At 39.7% G+C, this 23978-nt stretch overlaps 1 protein-coding gene across 1 annotated transcript; it reads right to left on the bottom strand.

Moving 5' to 3' along the window:
* Positions 1-21070: 21070 nt before the first annotated feature.
* On the bottom strand, positions 21071-23896 carry oxsm (3-oxoacyl-ACP synthase, mitochondrial). The gene is made up of 2 exons (XM_037093741.1): positions 22632-23896; positions 21071-21673 (listed from the first exon to the last, which is right to left on the bottom strand). The coding sequence occupies exons 1-2, from the start codon at positions 23621-23623 to the stop codon at positions 21271-21273; spliced, it is 1395 nt and encodes a 464-aa protein (XP_036949636.1). The 5' UTR covers positions 23624-23896; the 3' UTR covers positions 21071-21270.
* Positions 23897-23978: the final 82 nt, after the last annotated feature.

Genomic DNA, 23978 nt, shown 5'->3' with positions numbered 1-23978 from the left:
CCAAAAGCTGCAAATGCCACTGGAAGAATCCGTATTTTGGTCTGACAGTACCACTGTGTTGAGATATATTGCTAGTGAGAATGTCAGATTTAAAACCTTTGTAGCCAACAGGGTGTCGCTTATCAGAGACAACACTAAGCCAAGTCAGTGGATGTATGTGAATACTGAGCTGAATCCAGCCAACCATTCATCCAGAGGCATGAATGCAGACACATTCATAAAGTGTCAGGACTGGGCTGGTGGGCCATATTTTTTGAAGAAAGATGAGAAACATTGGCCAGTTTCACCTCATATCAAAGAGATACAGAAAGATGATGCTGAAGTTAAAGCTGCAGTGAGTGTAAATGCTACAAATGCATATGAGAATACACTTAAGTTGATTTGTCATTATTCAGAATGGCACAGATTAACAAGAGCAGTTCCTGGATGATGAAGTTGAAAGAACTTCTCCACAAACTGAGCGAACATTGCAAATTACTCACATTACAAGCAAGTGAGAGACTGGGAGATGAAAGGAAAACAGATTGTTGCAAACCAGGTTCAAAACAACTATCAGTGGATCCTTGCTCACTACTGAAGATATTGCACTAGGAGAAATTGAAATTGTCAAGCTGTGTCAAATGCAAGGCTTCAGTGATGAACTGATGACTCTTCAGAAAGGTGACAAGCTGAAAAGAAGCCGTCACATCATCAAACTTGATCCTGTTGTGCAGGATGGGATTTTAAGAGTAGGAGGAAGGCTGCATCAGTCTGCACTTCCAGCAGATGCTAACCATCCTGTGATCCTTCCTAAGAACCATCATGTGTCAACCTTTATCCTCAGACATGTTCACCAAGAAACAGGACATAGTGGAAGGAATTACACATTGTCCAAGCTAAGAGAGAGATTCTGGGTTCCACAAGCAGATTCAGCTCTTAGAAAGATACTTTCAAAGTGTGTGATATGCAGAAAGATATCAGCAAAGCCAGGTGAACAGAGAATGGCAAATCTGCCACAAGATACCAGACAGTCCCCCATTCACTAGTGTCGGAATAGACTATTTCGGACCCTTTGAGGTCAAGTGTGGGAGAAGTATGGTTAAAAGGTATGGGGTCTTGTTCACATGTCTCACAGTCAGAGCAATTCATATAGAAGTTGCTAATTCTCTTGAAAATGATTCCTGCATAAATGCCTTCAGACGATTTATAGCCAGAAGAGGCCAGGTGTCTATTATGAGGTCAGATAACGGCAAGAATCTGGTGGGTGCAGAGAAAGAAATGCGTGAAGCAATCAAAGGCTGGAATCAGTCACAAATCTCTAATATGCTCATGCAGAAAGGAATCACTTGGATATTCAATCCACCAGCAGGTTCACATTTTGGAGGCATCTGGGAGAGGCAGATTTGTTCTGTGAGGAGAATTCTTAACCAGATACTGAAACAGCAGCCTCTTGATGATGAACGTCTCCACACATTGTTCTGTGAGGTCGAGGCTATTGTAAATGGCAGACCTATAACAAGAGTGTCCAACGATCCATGTGACATTGAGGCTCTCACACCTAACCATTTACTCCTCCTGAAAAGACAACCAGTGCTGCCTCCTGGAGTGTTTCAGAAAGAGGACTTGTATGCCAAGAAGAGGTGGAAACAGGTGGAATACCTGTCTGACATCTTCTGGAAACGCTGGACCAGGGAGTACCTGCCGCTTCTGCAGGAGAGGCAAAAGTGGACTGAAATCAGGAAAAATCAGGAGGAAGGAGATGTCGTTCTCATAGTGGACGACAGTGCACCAAGAGGTTCATGGTTGATGGGAAAAGTTGAAAAGGCAGTTTCCGATGCAAAAGGTCTTGTTAGACGTGCTTTTGTGAAAACTAAAACTAATGTTTTGGAAAGACTGATAGACCAATAATTATGTTTATTGCTTGAGATGGATGAATAAGTTCTTATTCTCTGTGTGATACACTTGTGTTTGAAGCATGTGATTTATGCTCCACACTAAACTTCAGTGATTGAAGCTTTAAGATAGACGTGTGCTTAAAGTACTGTTTAGTGAAGACATTTACATTGATTCATGTAAACAAAAGGAACAACAGTAAGTTCAATATATTTGGTGTTTCAGATTGAATGACGCTTTAATGTCTAGCAATGTAATTGTTATGCCTCAGCAGTAACAATTAGGGGCCGGAATGTAAGCGCCATTTGTTAATGTTCAGTTGTTTGCACTGATTTATGCTGATGTTCTGTTGGAGAAATAAGTTTGAGTACGCTTTGAGTTTTGAGCTATCTGTGTTGCCATTGATGTCCCAGGTACCTATGGTAGAAAAAGCAGGAAGTGAAGGTGTTGTTGAGAATGTGCTGAATAAACGAGAATGTGGCGGAGCGACACAGTCGTTTTACCGTCTGTGTTGGCACCCAGCCAGCTCAACGAGTAAAGTGGTCTCACATCATTTTCTCAAGAGTGGTTAAAAGAGTAAGAAATGAAGAACGAAGAAAAGAACGCAATCTAGCCACTACAGTTAACAAACAATACAGTGCTTAGCTAAGTTGACCTGCATGCCAAAATGGTGGAAGATGCCTAACACAGGTCAAAATCCTCTTTTGGTCTAGTGGGAAATTTGGCAAAGGGACCAATCAGAAGAAGTGGGTGTGGAGAATGGACTTTTAAAAGGCCCTCACAGGAAGAACAAGAGGGTGTTTTTAGATCTTTTAGACCCTTGTGGAGGACATAGCATCATGCATGGACCCTTGTGAAGAAATGGCAAGAATTAGCACTGAGTTCCAGTTCATCTTGGTTTACTAGTGGGAAGTTACCTGTCATAAATGTTTTTCATTGTTTGTCAAATGAGGTATCTGTTGATTACAGTAAAGATTTTATTATTCATCTAGAATGGTTAGACACCTTAAGCTGTTCATTTTTAATTGATTCTGTTGATTTTATTTCATTAATGTTTTAATTGCATTCTTAAAAGTGCACTATTCTAGAGGACTGGTTTAAATGTTGAAATTGCACTGTTTCAGATTGTAGGTTTGTAAGATTGTAATTGCATATTTGAGAAGTGATGTTGCCAGATCTATGTTGGATGTGGTGTATAATGTGTAATACTGTGTATTTGTTGTTTACCAGTCATACCAACCTTTCAGAAGTATGATACAAATTTGGATATTTTTCTTTAAAAAATATACTTAGTCTTACTTTAAATACCTTTTGCTGGAGATATATCTTTAATTTACTGTAGTACAAATTCTAAGGCAGTACAACATAATGCACTTTCACTATTAATGCAGTAATTGTACATTCAGGTTTTTTTTTTTCTTTCATTTTTAAATAGGGGTATACATAATCCTTACACCACTGCTCAATGCTTAAGAGGCCGTTTCTATCCTGACCCTCTCCCTGAAGTTGTTTTGAGCATGTTTGTGTGTGTTAAACATTCTTGAATATCTGAGTATTATATTTCTGTAATGAATGTTGAAAGAGGGTTGTAAAGTTTTTCACTGCATATTTGAAAAGCACTATTCCAGATCTGTACTGTACTGTACAAAAGTATTGGGACACCTGCACCATCAAATGTAGTATTTATTTCCAGAATAACAGCTCTGTCAGCTTCTTCTTTTATTACGCTTCTACATGCTCTGTTTTTATTTACATTGTCAGAAAGGTGATAATTCGACTTTATGTTTATTACTGAAGTTGTGGTGGATGGTGCTGGTCATTATAGTGCATTATATTGACAGTGTTCCTTATTATTTTTCCCAGTGGATATTGGATGCAGTGTATACAGTGTAATACTGTCTCTTTGTTTGTTTTATGTCAGTCATGCCAATGTTAAATTTATGGCTGCCCCATAAAAGATTTGGCAATTCAGTCCACAATAGTAGTGGATTTACTTTGATGGTTCTTGTTTGTTTAACTGTTTAAATCGAAAAAAATAAACAGTTTAATTGCATTGTAATTTAGTTGTGTGATAAGTGATGTGCATAGAGTATTGGTTAAATGTATTTGGTAACATTTATCAAAAGAAACCTGGCAATGATTACCTAATTTTAGTGAGTACTGTAACGTAATGCAACCAAGTAAATTAAAATGTCAAGCACAAGAAAATAATTAAAATCTACTAAAATACTTCATAACAGCAAATACTACAGACATATAAAATTTACTTAAAATTTTGAGGAAAATGATGTTCCTACCTATGAAAAACAATAGACTTTACTTAATTTGTTTAAATAAATATAACTTAAAGTCAGTCAATTCGTACTGTGCCACCCCTTCCAAAATGTCATGCATCACATCAACTGAGAAGTTCTCAGTTGTGTGAAAATATGTGTGAAAATATTAATTCAATAAGCATGAACTCTTCACAACAAAAACGTAAGGAAGACATGGATTACAAGTCATTTCTTGACAGTGAGCAGTGTGGGTGTCTTTGGTGCGCAACACTATTTTGGGAGAATCTTCAGAGAATTCGGTTTGAAAGTCATCTTACCTCACACCTCCACTAGACCAAACAAGCTGTGTAAGCCTAAATTATCACCAGTAACCTGTACCACACTGCCACGAACACATCTGCACTGTGTGCTTCATGCCAAAAAGGCTTTCTAAGCTTACATTTTGCTCAAAATGTATGAATCTGACCTAAACATAGTGTCGACACATGGTTTCACTTGTTTCATCATTCATTTCAGTCAGACGTCTTTTCTTGCCAAATCAAGCGATTTAGAGCGCTGGGAGCTTGTTTTAGGGAGTTAGAGCAGATGAAGCTGTATTCGAGCATAAATAGGCTTTCTCAGCTTAGATTTTGCTCAAAATGTGTGAATTTGAACTAAACATAGTGTGGAAACATAGTGCTCAAAATGTGTGAATTTGAACTAATCACAGTGTGGAAACACGGTTACACTTGTTTCATCATTCATTTCAGTCAGACGTCTTTTCTTGCCAAATCAAGCGATTTACAGCGCTGGGAGCTTGTTTTAGGCAGTTAGAGCAGATGACGCTGTATTCAAGCTAAAAATGCTCTCTCAGCTTAGATTTTGCTCAAAATGTATGAATTTGACCTAAACTTATTGTGGAAACATGGTTTCACTTGTTTAATCATTCATTTCAGTCAGACGTCTTTTCTTACCAAATCAAGCGATTTAGAGCGCTGGGAGCTTGTTTTAGGCAGTTAGAGCAGATGACGCTGTATTCGAGCATAACAAGGCTTTCTCAGCTTAGATTTTGCTCAAAATGTATGAATTTGACCTAATCGTAGTGTGGAAACATGGTTTCACTTGTTCCATCATTCATTTCAGTCAGACGTCTTTACTTGCCAAATCAAGCGATTTAGAGCGCTGGGAGCTTGTTTTAGGCAGTTAGAGCAGATGACGCTGTATTCAAGCTAAAAATGCTCTCTCAGCTTAGATTTTGCTCAAAATGTATGAATTTGACCTAAACTTATTGTGGAAACATGGTTTCACTTGTTTAATCATTCATTTCAGTCAGACGCCTTTTCTTGCCAAATCAAGCGATTCAGAGCGCTGGGAGCTCGTTTTAAGCAGTTAGAGCAGATGAAGCTGTATTCGAGCATAAAAAGGCTTTCTCAGCTTAGATTTTTCTCAAAATGTATGAATTTGACCTAAACATAGTGTGGAAACATGGTTTCACTTGTTTCATCATTCATTTCAGTCAGACGTCTTTTCTTGCCAAATCAAGCGATTTAGAGCGCTGGGAGCTTGTTTTACTGCAGTCAAGCCACCCTCCACTCCGAAATCCCCGGTCAATCTAGCTGCCACTTAATTTGTAGTGCCTGTATATCAACGATATTACGGTAATGCCGTGCCCGAACACAATTCAATATAAAAGCAGACACTTATGAAGGCAGTCTGCAATTTCACACAAATACAATCAATCAGCCAGTCTGTTAATTGATTGATGAATTATTTAAACGATTAGTTAATTACTTAATTGAGCATTTAAGGAATTAATTCATTGATTATTTAACTCATATTACCATCTTTAATCTGATCACACTGAAGCTGTAGAAGATGTGGGTCATGACATTTCATCTGTTTGTACAATTAGTCCAACATAAAAATAAACACAATAGCTGGAGTTTCTGATGAGAATTTCAAAATAAAAGCCCACTTTATAGTCAAATATTTTCAATATTTTTCTCAAATTCAGATTCACAGATATTTCCCTTTGATTTCAGATTTACTTTAGAATGTCAAAAGAATGTCAAAGTTGCACTCTGATAATTCCAGGAGGATCTGATGTGGATTTTCGAAATAAAAGCCCTTTCAAATGTGTCATTTTTGTTAATATTTCCCTTTGATTTCAGATTTACATTAAAAGAAAACTGCCCGTTTCCTCAGACTCATTTCTGTTCAGACTGATAGTTCTCCACCTTAGAGAGTCATTAATGTAATTCCAGAATGGTCTGATGTGGATTTTCAAAATTAAAGCCCTCTAAAATGTGATTTTTGATGATATTTCCCTTTGATTTCAGATTTACTTTGAAAGAAAACTACCTGTTTCCACAGAGTCATTTCACTTCAGGCTGATAGTACTCAATGTCAAAGTTGCTCTCAGATAATGTAGGAGCCAAAATGTGCTTTGCATCTGTTTTGGATTGTTTATTTTTGTTTAGGCAGTGCACATCATTATTATTACTATTGTTGTTTGTTTTTTGTCATCTTGTTATGATTTGAGGTAAGAGGAAGTGGGTTGGGCCTCCACATTATTTCACCTGCGCAGTTTGTTCGCGGGCGCTCCAGTAGACAAAGAAGGTTGAGTGAGGCCCTATATTTTTTCTTTGACCGTAATTTTGATGTAACTTTGACCATCATTTTTCTACTTGATTTTGATCATAACTTTCGTTAATAAACCCAAGAAACATATCTGGAATCGGACTAAAGTTTTTCATTCAACGAGTCACAGAAAGGAGCCTGCTTAGCCTCTCAGCGGACTATTTATAAATTAAATAAGACGCTACATCTTAGTCAAAGAAAAAATGTATACATCCTTGACACGGCACGGACAGGATTTCATCCCATCGGCAAGCGCAATGGTGTTTGGAATGAATAAACACTGGATTATTTTGGCCTTTCCCTCTTCGGAAGGACGGAGGAGACGCACTGACTGATACCGCAGCGAAGACTTTCAGCGGCAGCGCATCATGGCCATTGGAAGCGGTAGGCTGTTTTAATTCCCTCTGTGTATATTATAAGCTGGAACGCAGTCGGAGGAGCTGTCGCTTGTCCATTGAGGACTGTCGGTTGGCCTGCGTTGCGCGGCACGTCTTTGGAGATTTTGGAGCTGGTTTGACTGCTTGTTACGCGCTGACTGCCACGCGCTGTTGAGATAGAAAATGCAATGGAAAATCGTGTTGGCGACTTGTGAGTAATACTGAAGCGGTTTATCAGCGAAGTGTTTTGCTGTGTTTATGGATGAAATGCGCATATTGGAAAATGCAAAATGAGTGACACTAAAGGAGTGGATGAAACCGATGAGAGGAGACCGGTCAAGCTTACAGCGAAGGCTTTGGCTTACAAAATTGACAGTCTTCAGAAAGAACGACAAACAAACGTGAGAAAAATTAAAGAGCTCATAAGGGAAACTAAAGAGCTAATGAAAAATGATGAAAATGCAAAGGATGTGCAATTCGCGATGGAGAAATTGACCCATCTGTACGACAATGCAAAGGATGCACATGAGTCAGTTATTGTAATGCTTCCTCAAAAGGAAGAGGAAACTCAGCGTGACTGGTTCAAACACATGACAAAATGCAAAACAGATTTTATGGACGATGCTAATCGATGGTTGTCTGAAACTGGAAGGCCTTTTCCTCAAACAGGTCATGTGACTGCAGATTTACCAATTGCTGAAGATACAGATATTTCTCCAACTTCACCTGAGGCACCTGTTGAATTAAAAGAAACAATTATCCACACTGACCAACATGACATTCCCTTATACCAATCGAACATTAAGGCAACATGCGATGTACATGATGAAATACAACCAAGTGACAGTGTGTCAAATATTGAAAGCAGAAGAAGCAAGAAAAGTTCGTCCAGCTCAAGCTCTAAAATTTCAAGTACAGCATCTGCATATTTAAAGGCCGAAGCTGAAGTGGCTGCTCTTGTGGTACGACAAAAACTGTTGAAGGACAAGCACATCTTGGAGGAACAAGAGGAACAGCTGAGGAGGAAAAAGGAGCAACTGGAACCGGAAGCAAACATTGCTGCTACAATGGCCAAAATAAAAGTACTAAGTGCTGCAAAAGGATCCAGTGTACAAAGTAACCTCTCAAAAGTGTCCGATGGTATGGAATCATATTTCAAGAGAGGACAACAACAAAAGAAAACAGTTGATGCTGAAACAGATACTTTTGTACCTCAGATATATACACATGGACAAAAACCCCTAAAGCACAGTGTAAGTGATCCACAAACAACAAAAATAACAGTTACGGACAGAGCTGCAAGTCAAATCCAATCTTTCACCGCAGGTCCCTCGACCCCTCAACTAAGCAACAGGAATCCAAGTGAACATGCACATGTGATATCTCCAACTACACTACCTGTTTCAAGTCACGGTGAACAGAATAATATAGTCTCTGTCTTGGAAAAGCAAAATGAAATCACTGCATTATTAGTCTAACAACAGTGCCTGTCTTCCATGCCCAAGAAAGATATTCAAGTTTTTGATGGTGACCCACTTCAGTACCAAACATTCATTAAATCCTTTGAACACAGTATTGAGAACAATAGCAAAAATCCCAGAGACTGTCTTTATTATCTGGAACAATACACAAGTGGACAGCCAAGAGAACTAGTAAGGAGTTGCCTACATATGACCTCTGACAGAGGATTCAGGAAAGCTAAATCATTACTTCAAGAGCATTTTGGACATGAGCATAAAATTGCTAAAGCTTACATGGAGAAGGCTCTATCATGGTCATCAATTAAACCAGATGACACAAAGGCTCTACAAATATACATTCTATTTCTAAGAGGATGTTGCAATGCCATGGACGATGTCAGCTACATGCATGAGCTTGACATGCCAGCTAATATGCAAGCCATCATAAGGAAAATGCCCTACCGGCTGAGGGATAAATGGAGAACAGTGGCCTGTGATCTCCAGGAGAAAAACAAACAAAGAGCTACCTTTAAAGACATGGTGAATTTCCTGGAAAGGCAGGTAAAAATCATAACACATCCACTATTTGGAGACATCAAGGATGCAACAAGCCAAAATCTAAGGAGGTCCAAGACACAGCCTCATTCAAGGATAAAAGGAAATATCTTTGCTACGACTGTGACAGTTGCAGAAAAGAAAATTGGAGGAACAAAGGAAAACTTACCTGTGGACAGGAGTTGTTTGTTCTGTGGAGGTGGACATGCTTTAGAAAAGTGTCCACAGTTGGATAAAAGGGCACACAGTGAGAAAATCACATTCCTGAAAGAAAATGGAGTATGTTTTGGCTGTTTGTGTAAAGGACATATCAGCAAAGACTGCAGGAAGAGACTCAGTTGTGATATATGCAGTTTAAAGCATCCTAAAATGCTGCATATCCACCAGAAAAGGAAGGAAATGGACAAAGAACAAGCAGAAGTGAAGAAAGGGGCTAAAGACACTGCCGTAGCCTCCGTTCAGACAAGTGGTCTTAGTGGGGCCGGCGAAGATAACTGCAAGCTCTCAATAGTGCCTGTACAAGTTAAAGCCAAAAAAGGAAATATAACTGTGCATACTTGTGCTTTTCTCAATCCAGGTAGCACTGCATCATTTTGCACAGTGGGACTGATGAATAAGCTTAACCTTCAGGGAAAGAAATCAAGCATTCTATTACAAACTATGGGACAAAGGAAAGTTGTTGAAACTAGCATTGTTTCTGGTCTTGAAGTCAGTGGACTGGACAGCAATGATTTTTGTGATCTGCCAAGCATATACACCCATAAAATTATGCCTGTGCACAAAGGAAACATCCCACGTCAGAATGATATTGACAACTGGGCTCATTTGAGTGATGTTCATCTACCTGAAATCAACTCTGAGATAGAGCTGCTGATTGGATCAGATGTACCAAAGGCTCTGGAACCTCTTGATGTAATACGCAGCATGGGAGATGGACCTTATGCTGTCAAAATCATGCTTGGTTGGACGGTAAATGGCCCTTTAGGAGGAAGAAATGATGTTCAAGAGAAGTCTGTGATAAATGTGAACAGGATTGCAGTCATACTTGATGAGCTGTGGCAACAGCAATTTAAGAACGACTTTCCTGAATGTATTAGGGATGCCCAAGAACCCTCAAAAGAAGATCAACGATTCTTGGATTTAGTTTCAAAATCTGCCCAACTAATCAATGGTCGTTATTGCATTGCATTACCTTTTAAAGGAGAGGAAAATACACATGCCTGACAATAGAAGTGTTGCAGAACAACGGACACTAAACCTAAAGAAAAGATTCAAGAGAGATTGTACTGTTCATTTGGACTACACTAACTTTATGTCAGACATGTTATCTAAAGGTTATGCAGAGATGGTGCCAGATGATGTCTTGGAACGCAGTGATGGCAGAAAATGGTATCTGCCACATCATGGAGTTTTGCATCCACAAAAGAAGAAACTGCGAGTGATGTTTGACTGTGGAGCGACATTTCAGGGAGTTTCATTGAATTCTCAGCTTCTGCAGGGGCCAGACCTGACCAGTACTTTGATAGGAGTCTTGACCAGATTCCGTAAAGAGCCTGTCGTCATCACTGCAGACATCGAAGCAATGTTCCACCAAGTGAAAGTACCAAATGAGGGCCGTGACTTGTTACGGTTCCTCTGGTGGCCTGATGGAGACTACAGTCAGAACATGGTGGAATATAGAATGACAGTGCATCTATTTGGAGCCACTTCATCTCCAAGTTGTGCGAACTTTGCCCTTCGGAAGTGTGCTGAGGACAACATGAAACAATTCAGACCACAAGCTGTAAACACCATCATGAACAACTTCTATGTTGATGACTGTCTTGCCTCAGCAGCTTCAGAAGAGAATGCAATAGCTCTTTATCACGACCTATGAGCAATCTGTTTCCAGGGAGGCTTCCTACTTACCAAATGGATAAGCAACAGTCGTCATGTATTGGCTGCCATACCTGAAACAGAGAGAGCAAAAGAAATGAAAAATCTGGATTTGGACAGTGGCAATCTTCCCATGGAGAGAGTGTTAGGAGTTCAGTGGTGTGTGCAATCTGATGTCTTCAAGTTCAAAATCATCCTTAAAGACAGACCTCTCACCAGACGGGGGATTCTTTCAATAGTCAGCTCAGTATATGATCCCCTAGGAATACTGGCACCTGTGGTCCTGACGGCCAAGAAGATCCTACAAGATTTGTGTCGGAAAAGGATCGGTTGGGATGATACAATACCAGACTCCATTGTACAGAAATGGCTGAGTTGGATTCAAGAACTTCATAAATTGGAAGACTTTAAGGTTGACAGATGCCTTAAACCTACAAACTTTGGAACAGTGACATCTGCACAATTGCATCATTTTGCTGATGTATGTGAGGACGGTTATGGAACTGTTAGCTATCTGTTACTGCACAACAGTCACGACCGAGCACATTGTGGGTTCATAATGGGGAAAGCAAGGGTGGCTCCATTAAAGCCAGCCACCATTCTGCTAATGGAGTTAACTGCTGCTACCATGGTGAGCAGAATGGACACAATGTGGAGGAAAGAACTGCAGATGAAGCTAGCAGAATCCATATTCTGGACTGATAGCACCTCCGTCCTCAAGTACATCAACAATAAGACCACAAGGTTCCGAACTTTTGTTGCCAACAGAGTCTCTGAAATTGCCAAAGTCTCACATCCATCACAGTGGAGATATGTGAACACAACTACACAACCTGCTGCAACGAGCCCACATGCATTTGGATGGTGGAGGAAGCACTGTGAGGATCACTTTTTTTGATTTCTCCAGTGCTTTCAACACCATTCAACCACTGCTGCTGGGTGAGAAGCTGCGGGGGATTGGTGTTAACGACACAGTGATCTCCTGGATTACTGATTACCTGACAGGCAGGCCACAGTTTGTCCGTCTGGGCAGTGTCCTGTCTGATGTGGTGGTCAGTGATATAGGAGCTCCACAGGGAACTGTGCTTTCTCCTTTTCTCTTCACCGTATACACCACTGACTTTCAGTACAACTCTGAGTCATGTCATCTCCAGAAGTTTTCTGATGACTCAGCTGTTGTAGGGTGTATAAGAGACGGAGAGGAGGGTGAGTACAGGACACTGGTAGACAACTTTGTGGAGTGGTCCAAACAGAATCACCTGAGGCTGAACGTCAACAAGACCAGAGAGATGGTGATCGACTTCAGGAGGAAGAAGATGCCTTCACAGCCACTGCGGATCAGAGGGGAGGTGGTGGAAGAGGTGGAGGACTACAAATACCTGGGAGTTGTGATCGACACCAGACTGGACTGGAAGTCAAAGTTTACAAGAAGGGGATGAGCAGACTCTATTTCCTGAGGAAGCTGAGATCCTTCAACGTGTGCAGCAAGATGTTGGAGATCTTCTACCAGTCTGTTGTTGCCAGCACCATTTTCTTTGCTGCCGTTTGTTGGGGCAGTAGCATCAGAGCCAGCGACACCAACAGACTTGACAAAATCATCAGGAAGGCTGGCTCTGTGCTCGGTCTCAGGCTGGACACTTTTGAGACCGTGGTGGAAAGGAGAATGCTGAATGTGTTACTTTCCATCATGGACAATGATCAGCACCCTCTCCATCACACAGTGGACAGACAGGCTCACACAGGCTGCTCCAGCTCCGTTGTCGAAAGGACAGATACAGGAAATCTTTCCTGCCACATGCCATCAGACTTTACAACAATAGTTAAATAATCTGGTCTTTCCATACAGTCCATACGCACTTTATCTGTTTTTTCTGTTTTTCTTTCCTGCTACATGCCATCAAACTGTACAATAATAGTTATATAATCTGGTCATCTAATACAGTACATGCACACTTTATCTGTTTTTCTCATGCCCACCGGTCCACTGATGATTATTTATCTGTTTCACTGCACCTTATATTTTATTTGATTTTTTGCACTATAATAACTACCTCTTTTTATACATTATCTATACTGTGTATATTTGTACATTGCATTTTATACTGTAATTAATATGTTATTTCTTCTTTTTATTTCAGTGTGTTGCTTATATCTTTTATGTATGTAAATGCTGCTATCTATCTATCTATCTATCTATCTATCTATCTATCTATCTATCTATCTATCTATCTATCTATCTATCTATCTATCTATCTATCTATCTATCTATCTATCTATCTATCTATCTATCTATCTATCTATCTATCTATCTATCTATCTATCTAACAACCCAGCAGATTTGGCCTCCCGAGGTTTATCAGTTATGACTTTTCTAAACAAAGAAATTTGGATATCTGGACCTCAGTTTCTTCTGCTGCCTCAGGGAGAGTGGCCTCAAAATCCTGACAGACTAGAGGAAGTCTCACCAAAAGACTCTGAAATCAGGAGCATAACCATCAATGCTACTCAGACAAAATCACATGAAGCAGATCCAATAACCCGTCTAATCCATTATTTCTCATCCTGGACTGATTTGAAAAGAGCAGTAGCATGGATTCTCAAAGTTAAAAGGACGCTCCTACATCATAGCAGAAAACGGAAACACACACATGGTGCTCATGCCCAGCTTCATCCAGACAGCACCCACCAAGAAAATCTGCAACAAATGAAAACAGGAAATCATGAGGCTCAGGAAAACAGTGGACTCACAGTTGAAGAACTGGCTAATGCTGAGTTGGAGATCATATGCTTTTGCCAGAGAAAAAGATTTGCAAATGAAATCTCAAGTCTGAAAAAAGGAATGAATGTTTAGAGGACGAGCCACATTCATAAACTCAACCCCATTCTGGAAAAGGAATTATTGAGAGTTGACGGGCGACTCAGCAGGGCAGCAATGCCAGAAGAGATGAAACATCCGATTATACTGGCCAAAGAGTTTCATATTTCTGAGTTAATTCTTCAGCATGTTCATGAAGAGGTGGGTCATGGTGGTCGCAACCATATGCTAGCGAGACTACGTCAGAAATATTGGATGGTGCCACTGCGTCCATCAGGAAAATTGTGTCAAAGTGTGTTGTTTGTAGGTGTTTAAATGCTACTCCTGGACAACAACAGATGGCAGACTTACCGCTGGACAGAGTCTCTCTTGATGAACCCCCCTTCACATACGTTGGAGTTGATTATTTTGGACCCTTTGGAGTGAAACGTGAACGGACTGTTGTGAAGCGCTATGGTGTTATCTTCACGTGTTTAGCTATAAGAGCAGTTCACATTGAAGTGGCATCATCACTGGACACAGATTCTTTCATCCATGCCCTTCGCCGTTTTATAGCCAGACGTGGTCAAGTGAAAGAACTACGATCCGACAATGGTACCAATTTCGTGGGAGCTCAACGTGAAATAAGGGAGGCGATTAAAAGCTGGAATCAAGATCAGATTCATAATACTCTGCTCCAAAAGGGAATCAACTGGATCTTCCATCCCCCTGCTGGCTCACACCATGGAGGTGTATGGGAAAGATTAATTAGATCAGTGCGAAAGGTTCTTAATTCCACCCTCAACTTGCAAAACCTTGATGAGGAGGGTCTTCACACAGTTTTATGTGAAGTTGAGGCCATTCTTAACAGTCGGCCTATCACCAAAGCTTCAACAGATCCAAATGACCTTGAAGCACTTACCCCGAATCACCTTTTGCTTCTTAAGACCAAACCGTCACTGCCACCAGGACAGTTTCAGAGAGAAGACATATACGCTCGCCGCAGGTGGAGGCAAGTTCAGTATATGTCAGATTTGTTCTGGAAAAGATGGACAAAGGAATATCTTCCCCAACTGCAGGAACGACAAAAATGGTCTAATATCAGACGTAACTTCACACCAGGAGACATCGTGATCATTGTGGACGACTCCACACCTCGCAACTCCTGGCTAACTGGGAAAATCATCGAGACCATCATGGATAAAAAGGGGCTTGTGCGTCATGTTCAGATCAAGACCAAGACTGGCTTTCTGAACAGACCCATCAACAAGATCTGTCTTCTACTGGAAGCAGAGGATTTTTTGACAAATCCCAATGGACATTTTTGATCCCAGACCTTGACCTTACCAACTGCACAAACTAGATTATGAGCTGAATGAATTAAGAGTGAGGTGGCGAAGATCACTCCTCTCCTCTTAAGACTGATAAACTCTGACTATATGGAAGAAGAAAGAAGACCACAAAACATTGAAAATTTTGTGTTAGAATATATTGAGTTTGATTATAATTTAATTGTAATTATTATTTGAAACATAATAATTAGGGGCTGGTATTGTAGGAGCCAAAATGTGCATCTGTTTTGGATTGTTTATTTTTGTTTAGGCAGTGCACATCATTATTATTACTATTGTTGTTTGTTTTTTGTCATCTTGTTATGATTTGAGGTAAGAGGAAGTGGGTTGGGCCTCCACATTATTTCACCTGCGCAGTTTGTTCGCGGGCGCTCCAGTAGACAAAGAAGGTTGAGTGAGGCCCTATATTTTTTCTTTGACCGTAATTTTGATGTAACTTTGACCATCATTTTTCTACTTGATTTTGATCATAACTTTCGTTAATAAACCCAAGAAACATATCTGGAATTGGACTAAAGTTTTTCATTCAACGAGTCACAGAAAGGAGCCTGCTTAGCCTCTCAGCGGACTATTTATAAATTAAATAAGACGCTACAGATAATTTCAGGAAGTTCTGATGTGGATTTTCAAACTGAAAGCCCTGTCAAATGTGTCATTTTTGCTAATATTTCCCTTTATTTCAGATTTACTTTAAAAGAAAACTACCTGTTTCCACAGACTCATTTCTGTTCAGATTGATTGTACTCAACGTCAGAGTTGCAACCAGATAATTCCAGGAGGATCTGATGTGGATTTTCAAAATTAAATCCCTCTAAAATGTGACATTTTTGCCAATATTTCCCTTTGATTTCAGATTTACTTTAAAAGAAAACTACCTGTTTCCACAGACACATTTGTGTTCAGATTGATAGTACAGATAGTCAGAGTGTCACTCGTAGTTCCAGGACGTTCTGATGTGGATTTTCAAAATGAAATCCCTCTAAAATGTGACATTTCTGCTAATATTTCCCTTTGATTTCAGATTTACTTTAAAAGAAAACTACCGGTTTCCACAGACTAATTTCTGTTCAGATTGATAGTTCTCCACCTTAGAGAGTCATTGGTGTAATTGGATTTTCAAAATTAAAGCCCTCTAAAATGTGACCTTTGATGATATTTTCCTTTGATTTCAGATTTACTTTAAAAGAAAACTACCTGTTTCCACAGACTCATTTCTGTTCAGACTGATAGTACTCAATGTCAGAGTTGCAACCAAATAATTCCAGGAGGATCTGATGTGGCTTTTCAAAATTTTCAAAATCCCAATAAAATACATTTACATTTGTGGTGAAAACGTGATAACGTGTCGAAAAGTTCAAGGGGGATGAATACTTTTAGAAGGAACTGTATATAGACAGTATCATTTAAATTCAAATGAACAAATACACATATATAAGAGGCAAACTAAAGAACTTAGACAATGAAGCAAACTCTTTAAAGGGAGAGGGACTAGCACTGGTAAGAGACTGTAAAACTATAAGCACACAAGGCAGAAGATAAAACTCTGGCCAACATGGCCCAGGTGAGGGAGCAAATGTGGCAGACAGACAAGGAAGAAACACTTTGCGACTGAAACAACAGGACATGGTAGTCTTCCGGGGTGGCTGGGTTGGTGAAATTGGCCCTGCTGAAAGAGGTGTTCATGTCAATCTGAATTTGGGGGGAAAATAATGCTTAAATAATTTGAGAACAACTCTGAGGTTGAATACCATCAGTCTGAAGTGAAATTAGTCTGTGGACACAGGCAGATTCCCTCCAATATCAATCTGTATTTGAGGGAAATATTATAAATATTTTGCATTTCACAGGGCTTAAATTTGGAAGATCCTCATCAGATCCTCCTGGAATTATCTGAGTGCAACTCTGACACTGAGTGCTATCAGTCTGACGTCAAATGAGTCTGTGGAAACAGGTAGTTTTCTTTTAAAGTAAATCTGAAATCAAAGGAAAATATCATCAAAAATCACATTTTAGAGGGCTTTAATTTTGAAAATCCACATCAGAACGTCCTGGAACTACATGAGTGACACTCTGACTTGAAGTACTATCAATCTGAACACAAATGAGTTTGTGGAAACAGGTAGTTTTCTTTTAAAGTAAATCTGAAATCAAAAGGAAATATTATCAACAATCTCAATTTTCAAAGTGCTTTAATTTCGAAAATCCACATCAGATCTTCCTGGAATTATCTGAGTGCAACTCTGACGTTGAGTACTATCAGTCTGAACAGAAATGAGTCTGTGGAGACATACTTTTCTTTTAAAGTAAATCTGAAATCAACAGGGAATATTAGTAAAAATGTCACATTTTAGAGGGCTTTGATTTTGAAAATCCACATCAGATCGTCCTGGAACTACATGAGTGCAACTCTGACGTTGAGTACTATCAATCTGAAGTGAAATGAGTCTGTGGAAACAGATACTTTTCTTTTAAAGTAAATCTGAATCAAAGGAATATATCATTAAAAGTCAGATTTTAGAAGGCTTTAATTTTGAAAATCCACATCAGATCCTCCTGGAATTATCTGAGTGCAACTCTGACATTGAGTTCTATCAGTCTGATGTGAAATGAGTCTGTGGAAACAGGTAATTTTCTTTTAAAGTAAAACTGAAATCAAAGGAAAATATCATCAAAGATCACATTTTAGGGGGCTTTAATTTTGAAAATCCAATTACACCAATGACTCTCTAAGGTGGAGAACTATCAATCTGAACAGAAATTAGTCAGTGGAAACCGGTAGTTTTCTTTTAAAGTTAATCTGAAATCAAAGGAAAATATCAAAAGTCAGATTTTAGAGGGCTTTAATTTTGAAAATCCACATCGGATCTTCCTGGAATTATCTGAGTGCAACTTTGAAAATGAGTTCTATCAATCTGAAGTGAAATGAGTCTGTGGAAACAGGTAGTTTTCTTTTAAAGTAAATCTGAAATCAAAGGAAAATATTAGCAAAAATGTCACATTTTAGAGGGCTTCTATTTTGAAAATCCAAATCAGATCTTCCTGGATTTACCTGAGTGAGTCTCTGAGGTTGAGTTCTATCAGTCTGAAGTGAAATGAGTCTGTGGAAACTGGTAGTTTCCTCTTAATGTGGAAATATTGAAAACATTTGACTATTAATTGGGTTTTTATTTTGAAATTCCTCATCAGAAACTCCAGCTATTGTGTTCGTTTTTTATGTTGGACTAATTGTACAAACAGATGAAATGTCCTGGCCCCCATCGCCTAAGGCTTCAGTGTGGTCAGAATAAGGATGGTTATATGAATTAGATAATAAATAATAAATGAATTAATTCCTTAAATGCTCAATTAAGTAATCAACTAATCATTTAGATAATGGCTGATTGATTGTATTTGTGTGAAATTGCAGACTGCCTTCATAAGTGTCTGCTTTTATTTTTAAATCTGCTCTGGCACTGCATTACCGTAATATTGTCTATATACAGGCACTGCAAATTAACTGGTGGCTAGGTTGACCGGGGATTTAGGAGTGGAGGGTGGCTTGACTGCAGTGCGTTTTCGGTGATGTTCGATGAAAGAAAACGAAACAAACTAACAAGGTGACGTCACCGCTGTTCAGTCTCTGCGTGAAGCTTACGGAGCTAACACACGCCATATCCGATTTGTCTCATTTCAAAACAAAAGCACGTATTTCTTAATGAATTTTTTTACACGCTGCAATTACACAACTTTATATGGGCGAGTTCTATAAAGTGCTTTAAGTTAGCTACTAATAAGTGCTTTTTTCAGACTCAGACAAGGAGAGAGGACTCAGATGCAGAATAGTAGATGTAATGACAGGTTTTATTTTGCTGAAATGCAGCTCTTCAGTGTGAATTGATAAATCAATGGCTATGAAATTCTATGGAAACAGACAAGACAAACAAGACATAAAACATATAAAACGGAAAACGCTCCCGAAGGAGGAATCTATACTGATCTTAATTTCTTGGCTATAAAACTTAAATAGTAAACAAAATCTCTCCGAAGAGGACAGCACACAGGCTATGAAAATTATCTACACTGAGTAATAAAAAGGGTACAACAAAAAGCGCTCCACACGGAGGAAAACAAAAGGCTATCAAAAACTTCTAAACTGAAAATCAAAACTCTCAGAAACTTTAGAAACAAAAATCAATCAACCAAAGAGAACAATTTCAGAAAATAAAACTTGGCAATACTTAATTTGGGTTTACAAAGCAAGACTGTGGACAAGGCCTCCGTATACGACTAATGACGAAATACTTCGGCGACGCAGACAGGGGAAGACAAAGACTTTATACACGAGGAAGGGGAACACAGGTGAAAACAATCAAGGATCAGGGATGACGTCAGACCGGGGACACAAGAGGAAGGGCAAGTGACCTGAAACGAGAGGAGAGTTACTTTTCAAAATAAAACATGAAATTCACAAGACAAAAACCCAAGACATGACATCCCTCACCACGGTGTGACAGCTTTAAGTTAGCTACTAATAATGTGATGATAAATGACAGTTAGATATTGAAGCTGTGTTAACAACATCCACATTCTGACATGTAAATATGACATTTGTTTGAATAAAAAACAGCAATTGACATGTACCTAACCTTTTTATAAATACACTGTTTTTATATTCCAGTGAATTCCCTGCATATGTTTCACTTGACTATGAGCAGGTGTAACACAAGCAATTTACACTCACAGATGAATAAAGTATTTCTCATTCTGCTTTCATCATGCAGCAGGTGACATCTCACATACCATCAGTTAATCAGTTCTTCTCTGACCTGGCTGGATTCTCTGGATTTTTTTCAAACCGAGTAAGATGGAACTTCCATATCCATGCCGTGAACACTGTGTTTTAGCACAAAGGTGACATCATCCAGTGTTTTGAAATCATCAGGGGAGTTTGAGCCTACCACTGAGCGAAAAGCTGGAGAGTTTGTGAGCCTACTGGAGGATGATATTTTCAGCTTCTTCCTGAAACTGTTTCTTTGCATGATGCCTCGTGTGCATATTCTCTTCAGCCAGCTCCAGAGGCAGACCATCAACTTAGTCTTTGTCTGGGAAATCATGCAGCAGTTAACACAGTTTTTCTGATGTCAGCGTACATTATTTCATATCAGCAATAGCAGGCCACTGAATTATGGAGAAAAAACTTCCTCAGCAGAAGGCAGCATGCCCCTGCAAGGACCCTATTGTTTTTGAAAGGATTCTGTATTAGGGCCCGAGCAGGGAACCTGCAAGGACCCTATTGTTTTTGAAAGGATTCTGTATTAGGGCCCGAGCAGGGAACCTGCAAGGACCCTATTGTTTTTGAAAGGATTCTTTATTTTTAGGGCCCGAGCAGGGAACCTGCAAGGACCCTATTGTTTTTGAAAGGATTCTTTATTTTTATTAGGGCCCGAGCAGGGAACCTGCAAAGACCCTATTGTTTTTGAAAGGATTCTTTATTTATTTATTTATTAGGGCATGAAGGCCGGTTGGGTCAATGACTCACAAGTGGCCTTAATTACTCTGTAAGGACACTCCCATACAGAGTTTAAAAGCCTGCAACTTTCCTCAACTCCAGTTGCCTATGATACAGCAAAAAGTAATACCATGACCAGGATGACTGAGAACCTTCATCAAGATCATAAATTTGGCATTTCACACGGCCTTTTTCAAATTCTTATTTTCAATTTCAATTCAAATTCAAGATGATTAATGACTTTTATGCCCTAATACTCATAAAATTGGACCTGCATTGAAGACTTGCAGACACCCTGAACCCAATTTCCTATACAGTCAGCCATGTTCAGCCACTGAAAAGAACTTGAATGGGCCTGACCACATCAAGAAAAAGAAAAAAATCAAACAAACAAAAAACAAACTCATCTGGAAAGTTTTTATTGCTTTCCACAGAATGTTATTTTTGTAACCTGTCATTGAAATGTCAGATTTTTTTCTGAGAGCAAAATACATATACCTCAGTTAATGGGAAAAAAATGATACTGTCCAACTGGGAAATATTCAGTTGGTGAATCTCTGTTGGAGATTGGATAAAATGGATAAAAGAAAACTGAACACTAATCAGATGCTGGCAAGACACAGTGTGGCGTTGGTGCCACCAAATCCAAATGAGTTAGTAAGGGTGACCCGTCGGCCGTGAGTCCGCCATGGCTGTGCTCTGCATGGAACATAATTCAGGTTGAACTCTGGCTCAGTGCGGTCCAGGTTGAGTGTTGGGGGCAGGACCCCGTAGTAACAAGCCAAAGCTGTGAACGCCACCTCAAGGGCCCCTGCAGCCCCCAGCAAATGTCCCGTGGCTCCCTTGGTGGAGGAGACAGCCAGGTTCTCAAGGTTCTGCTGGAAGAGCCTCTTAATAGCAGAATTTTCAGCTGCATCACCCAAAGGCGTGGATGTGGCATGAGCGTTCACATATGTAACATCTGCTGTTGAGATGCCAGCGTCCCTCAGAGCTGCAGACATGCATCTGTATAGACAATTAAAAGATCATTACAGCTTATTACAACTTTGATGTTACTTTACCGTAAGTCTTTATAAATATTATAAATCATATTCTTTTGTAAGGTATTTCTTTTTTAGTCTATCTATAGTCAAGTCATTGAATAATCATGTTAAAAAACCATGATCTTAATATTGACCAAAATAATGATTATCATTTTTGCCATAGTTGAGCACCTCTTGTATGCGTTGACACCCTCAAACTGTTTAACATGGGCATAACCCAAGAAAGGAAATGTTGGACATGCAACCAAACAAAGATTTCTAAATATTCTAGGGGATTGTGTTTTTGTGAAGAATGGTTAAAACAATCTCTACCAGAGATGTTTCCCATCCACATCCAGGGCTGAGCTGACTAAAGCAGAGTTTGTCTGATAGTAACAGGTTTAAGTAGCAGCCAGGTTAATTTCAGGTAAGTGGAAGGGCCTACAGAGATCAGAGAATACAGAATGGTTTACGCTCATGGTGGAAAATTGGATTAACACAGCATATAATGTCCGAGGGGGATTAGGGTTCTAGTGAGCTAAATATGAAAGGAATATTGGGAGGCCCTAATTGTTTTTATTCTTTATATTTATCTCATTTGTGCTGATTCTTTTCTTTAATACTCCTTTTTTACTGTGCCTGCAAAACATTTTTTTGTATTGTCTATATTTTTGTAGAATGTTAAAACTGTTAAAAAAAAATAATAATTTAAAAAAGTGAAATGATATATATTTTGGTTTCTTTCCTCCTCTATGACAGTAAACTGAATATCTTTGGGTTGTGGATAAAACAAAACATTTGAGGAAGCCTTTTGGATACAGTGATCAGCTGAACAACCATTTTCTGACATTTTATAGACCAAATAATTGATTGATTAATCAAGAAAGTAATCAACAGATCAGTCAACAATGTTAGTAATCATTAGTTGCATCCCTATTTACCTGAAAGCTCCATCTCCATCTGCAGTGGGTGCAGTGATGTGGCTGGCATCCCCTGAGAGCCCATAGCCCAGGACCTCTGCATAGATCCTGGCTCCTCTTCTCACTGCATGGTTGAGCTCCTCTAAAAGTAGCACCGCAGCTCCTTCTCCCATAACAAAGCCCTCTCTCTCTGGGTGAAAGGGTCTTGACGCCTGTGTGGGGTTATCATTCCATTTGGTAGCAAGGGCACGTGCCCTGGCAAAGCCAGCTATTGACAGAGGGCCCACACAGGATTCTGTTCCCCCTGTAACCATAGCAACTGCATCCCCATGTGCAATAAACCTGGCGGCATCACCTATGGCGTGTGCCCCTGTCGTGCAGGCTGTGGACACTGCATGATTGGGACCCTTCAATTTGTGTTTGATACTTATGTGCCCAGCAGCCATGTTGACAAGTATGCGAGGCACAAAGAAGGGACTGACCTTCTTGTAACCCTTTGCTTGGAAGGCAGCAGAGGTACGAGCAATTTCATCCAGTGACACCATGCCCATGCCAACAGCCACCCCAGTATCGAGCTGTTCCTGTGGGGATTCAGGATACCACCCTGAGTCCTCCAGAGCAAGCTGAGCAGCTCCGAGGGCCAATACAGAAGCAGGTGACATGCTATTGATCTCTCCTTGAGAGGCAAAGCAATCCTCATTAAACTGGCCCTCCTCATTCCCTCTGGGTACCAGTGCTGCCACTTTACAGGGAACTGTCTTGTACTCCTCTGAGTCAAGGGCAATAATCCCACTCCGGCCTTTAATCAGGCGGTCCCAGGACAGTGCAGTCCCTGTGCCCAAAGGACACACCAATCCTATGCCAGTAATAACAACCCTTCTTCTATGCTTTCCAGAACTGTAGCGTCTGTACTCTTCTTTTGGACAAACACAGACACTCTTTTGGAAAAGTGCCCTTATGCGCTGTGGTCTTAAATGGAGTTCAGTCAAATAGGATAGCGATAAAGCAGCCATGATGCAATCTTTTCAAGTTTGAAACACCTAGCGTGTAGCTTTGTTGAATCTCCTGATGATATCACAGGAATACAAAACCTAAGTTGAAAAGTCCTCCAGACGCAACTTAACTTAAGTTCGTAACTAACTTTGTCTTCCACCCGAGCTGTCAATTGAAAACATTCATGAGCAGATAAAACGAATCCATCCTTCCATCTGCTTGTAGCTAAATTAGGTAGCATTCCTGAACGCCAGAAATGTATAAACTGTAAAAACGTTACATTTAAATTGTGATAAAATCAAAAGAGAAAGAAACAGATAGTACGGCTACGGCTTCATCAAACAAAATTGTGGTGGTATAAGATTTGCCGTATAC

This window comes from Acanthopagrus latus, chromosome 3, assembly GCF_904848185.1.
Source record: "Acanthopagrus latus isolate v.2019 chromosome 3, fAcaLat1.1, whole genome shotgun sequence".
Lineage (NCBI taxonomy): Eukaryota > Metazoa > Chordata > Actinopteri > Spariformes > Sparidae > Acanthopagrus > Acanthopagrus latus.
The sequence above is the reverse complement of the archived record's forward strand: the minus strand, read 5'-3'. Positions and strand labels throughout refer to the sequence as shown.

What these genes read in the sequence shown, in the direction of transcription:
- oxsm (XM_037093741.1), bottom strand. Translation starts at nt 23,623, where the DNA reads ATGGCTGCTTTATCGCTATCCTATTTGACTGAACTCCATTTAAGACCA. An exon ending in GATGGAGATGGAGCTTTCAG is followed by an intron (nt 21,674 to 22,631) that starts GTAAATAGGGAT and finishes TTGTCTATACAG; the next exon opens with ATGCATGTCTGCAGCTCTGA.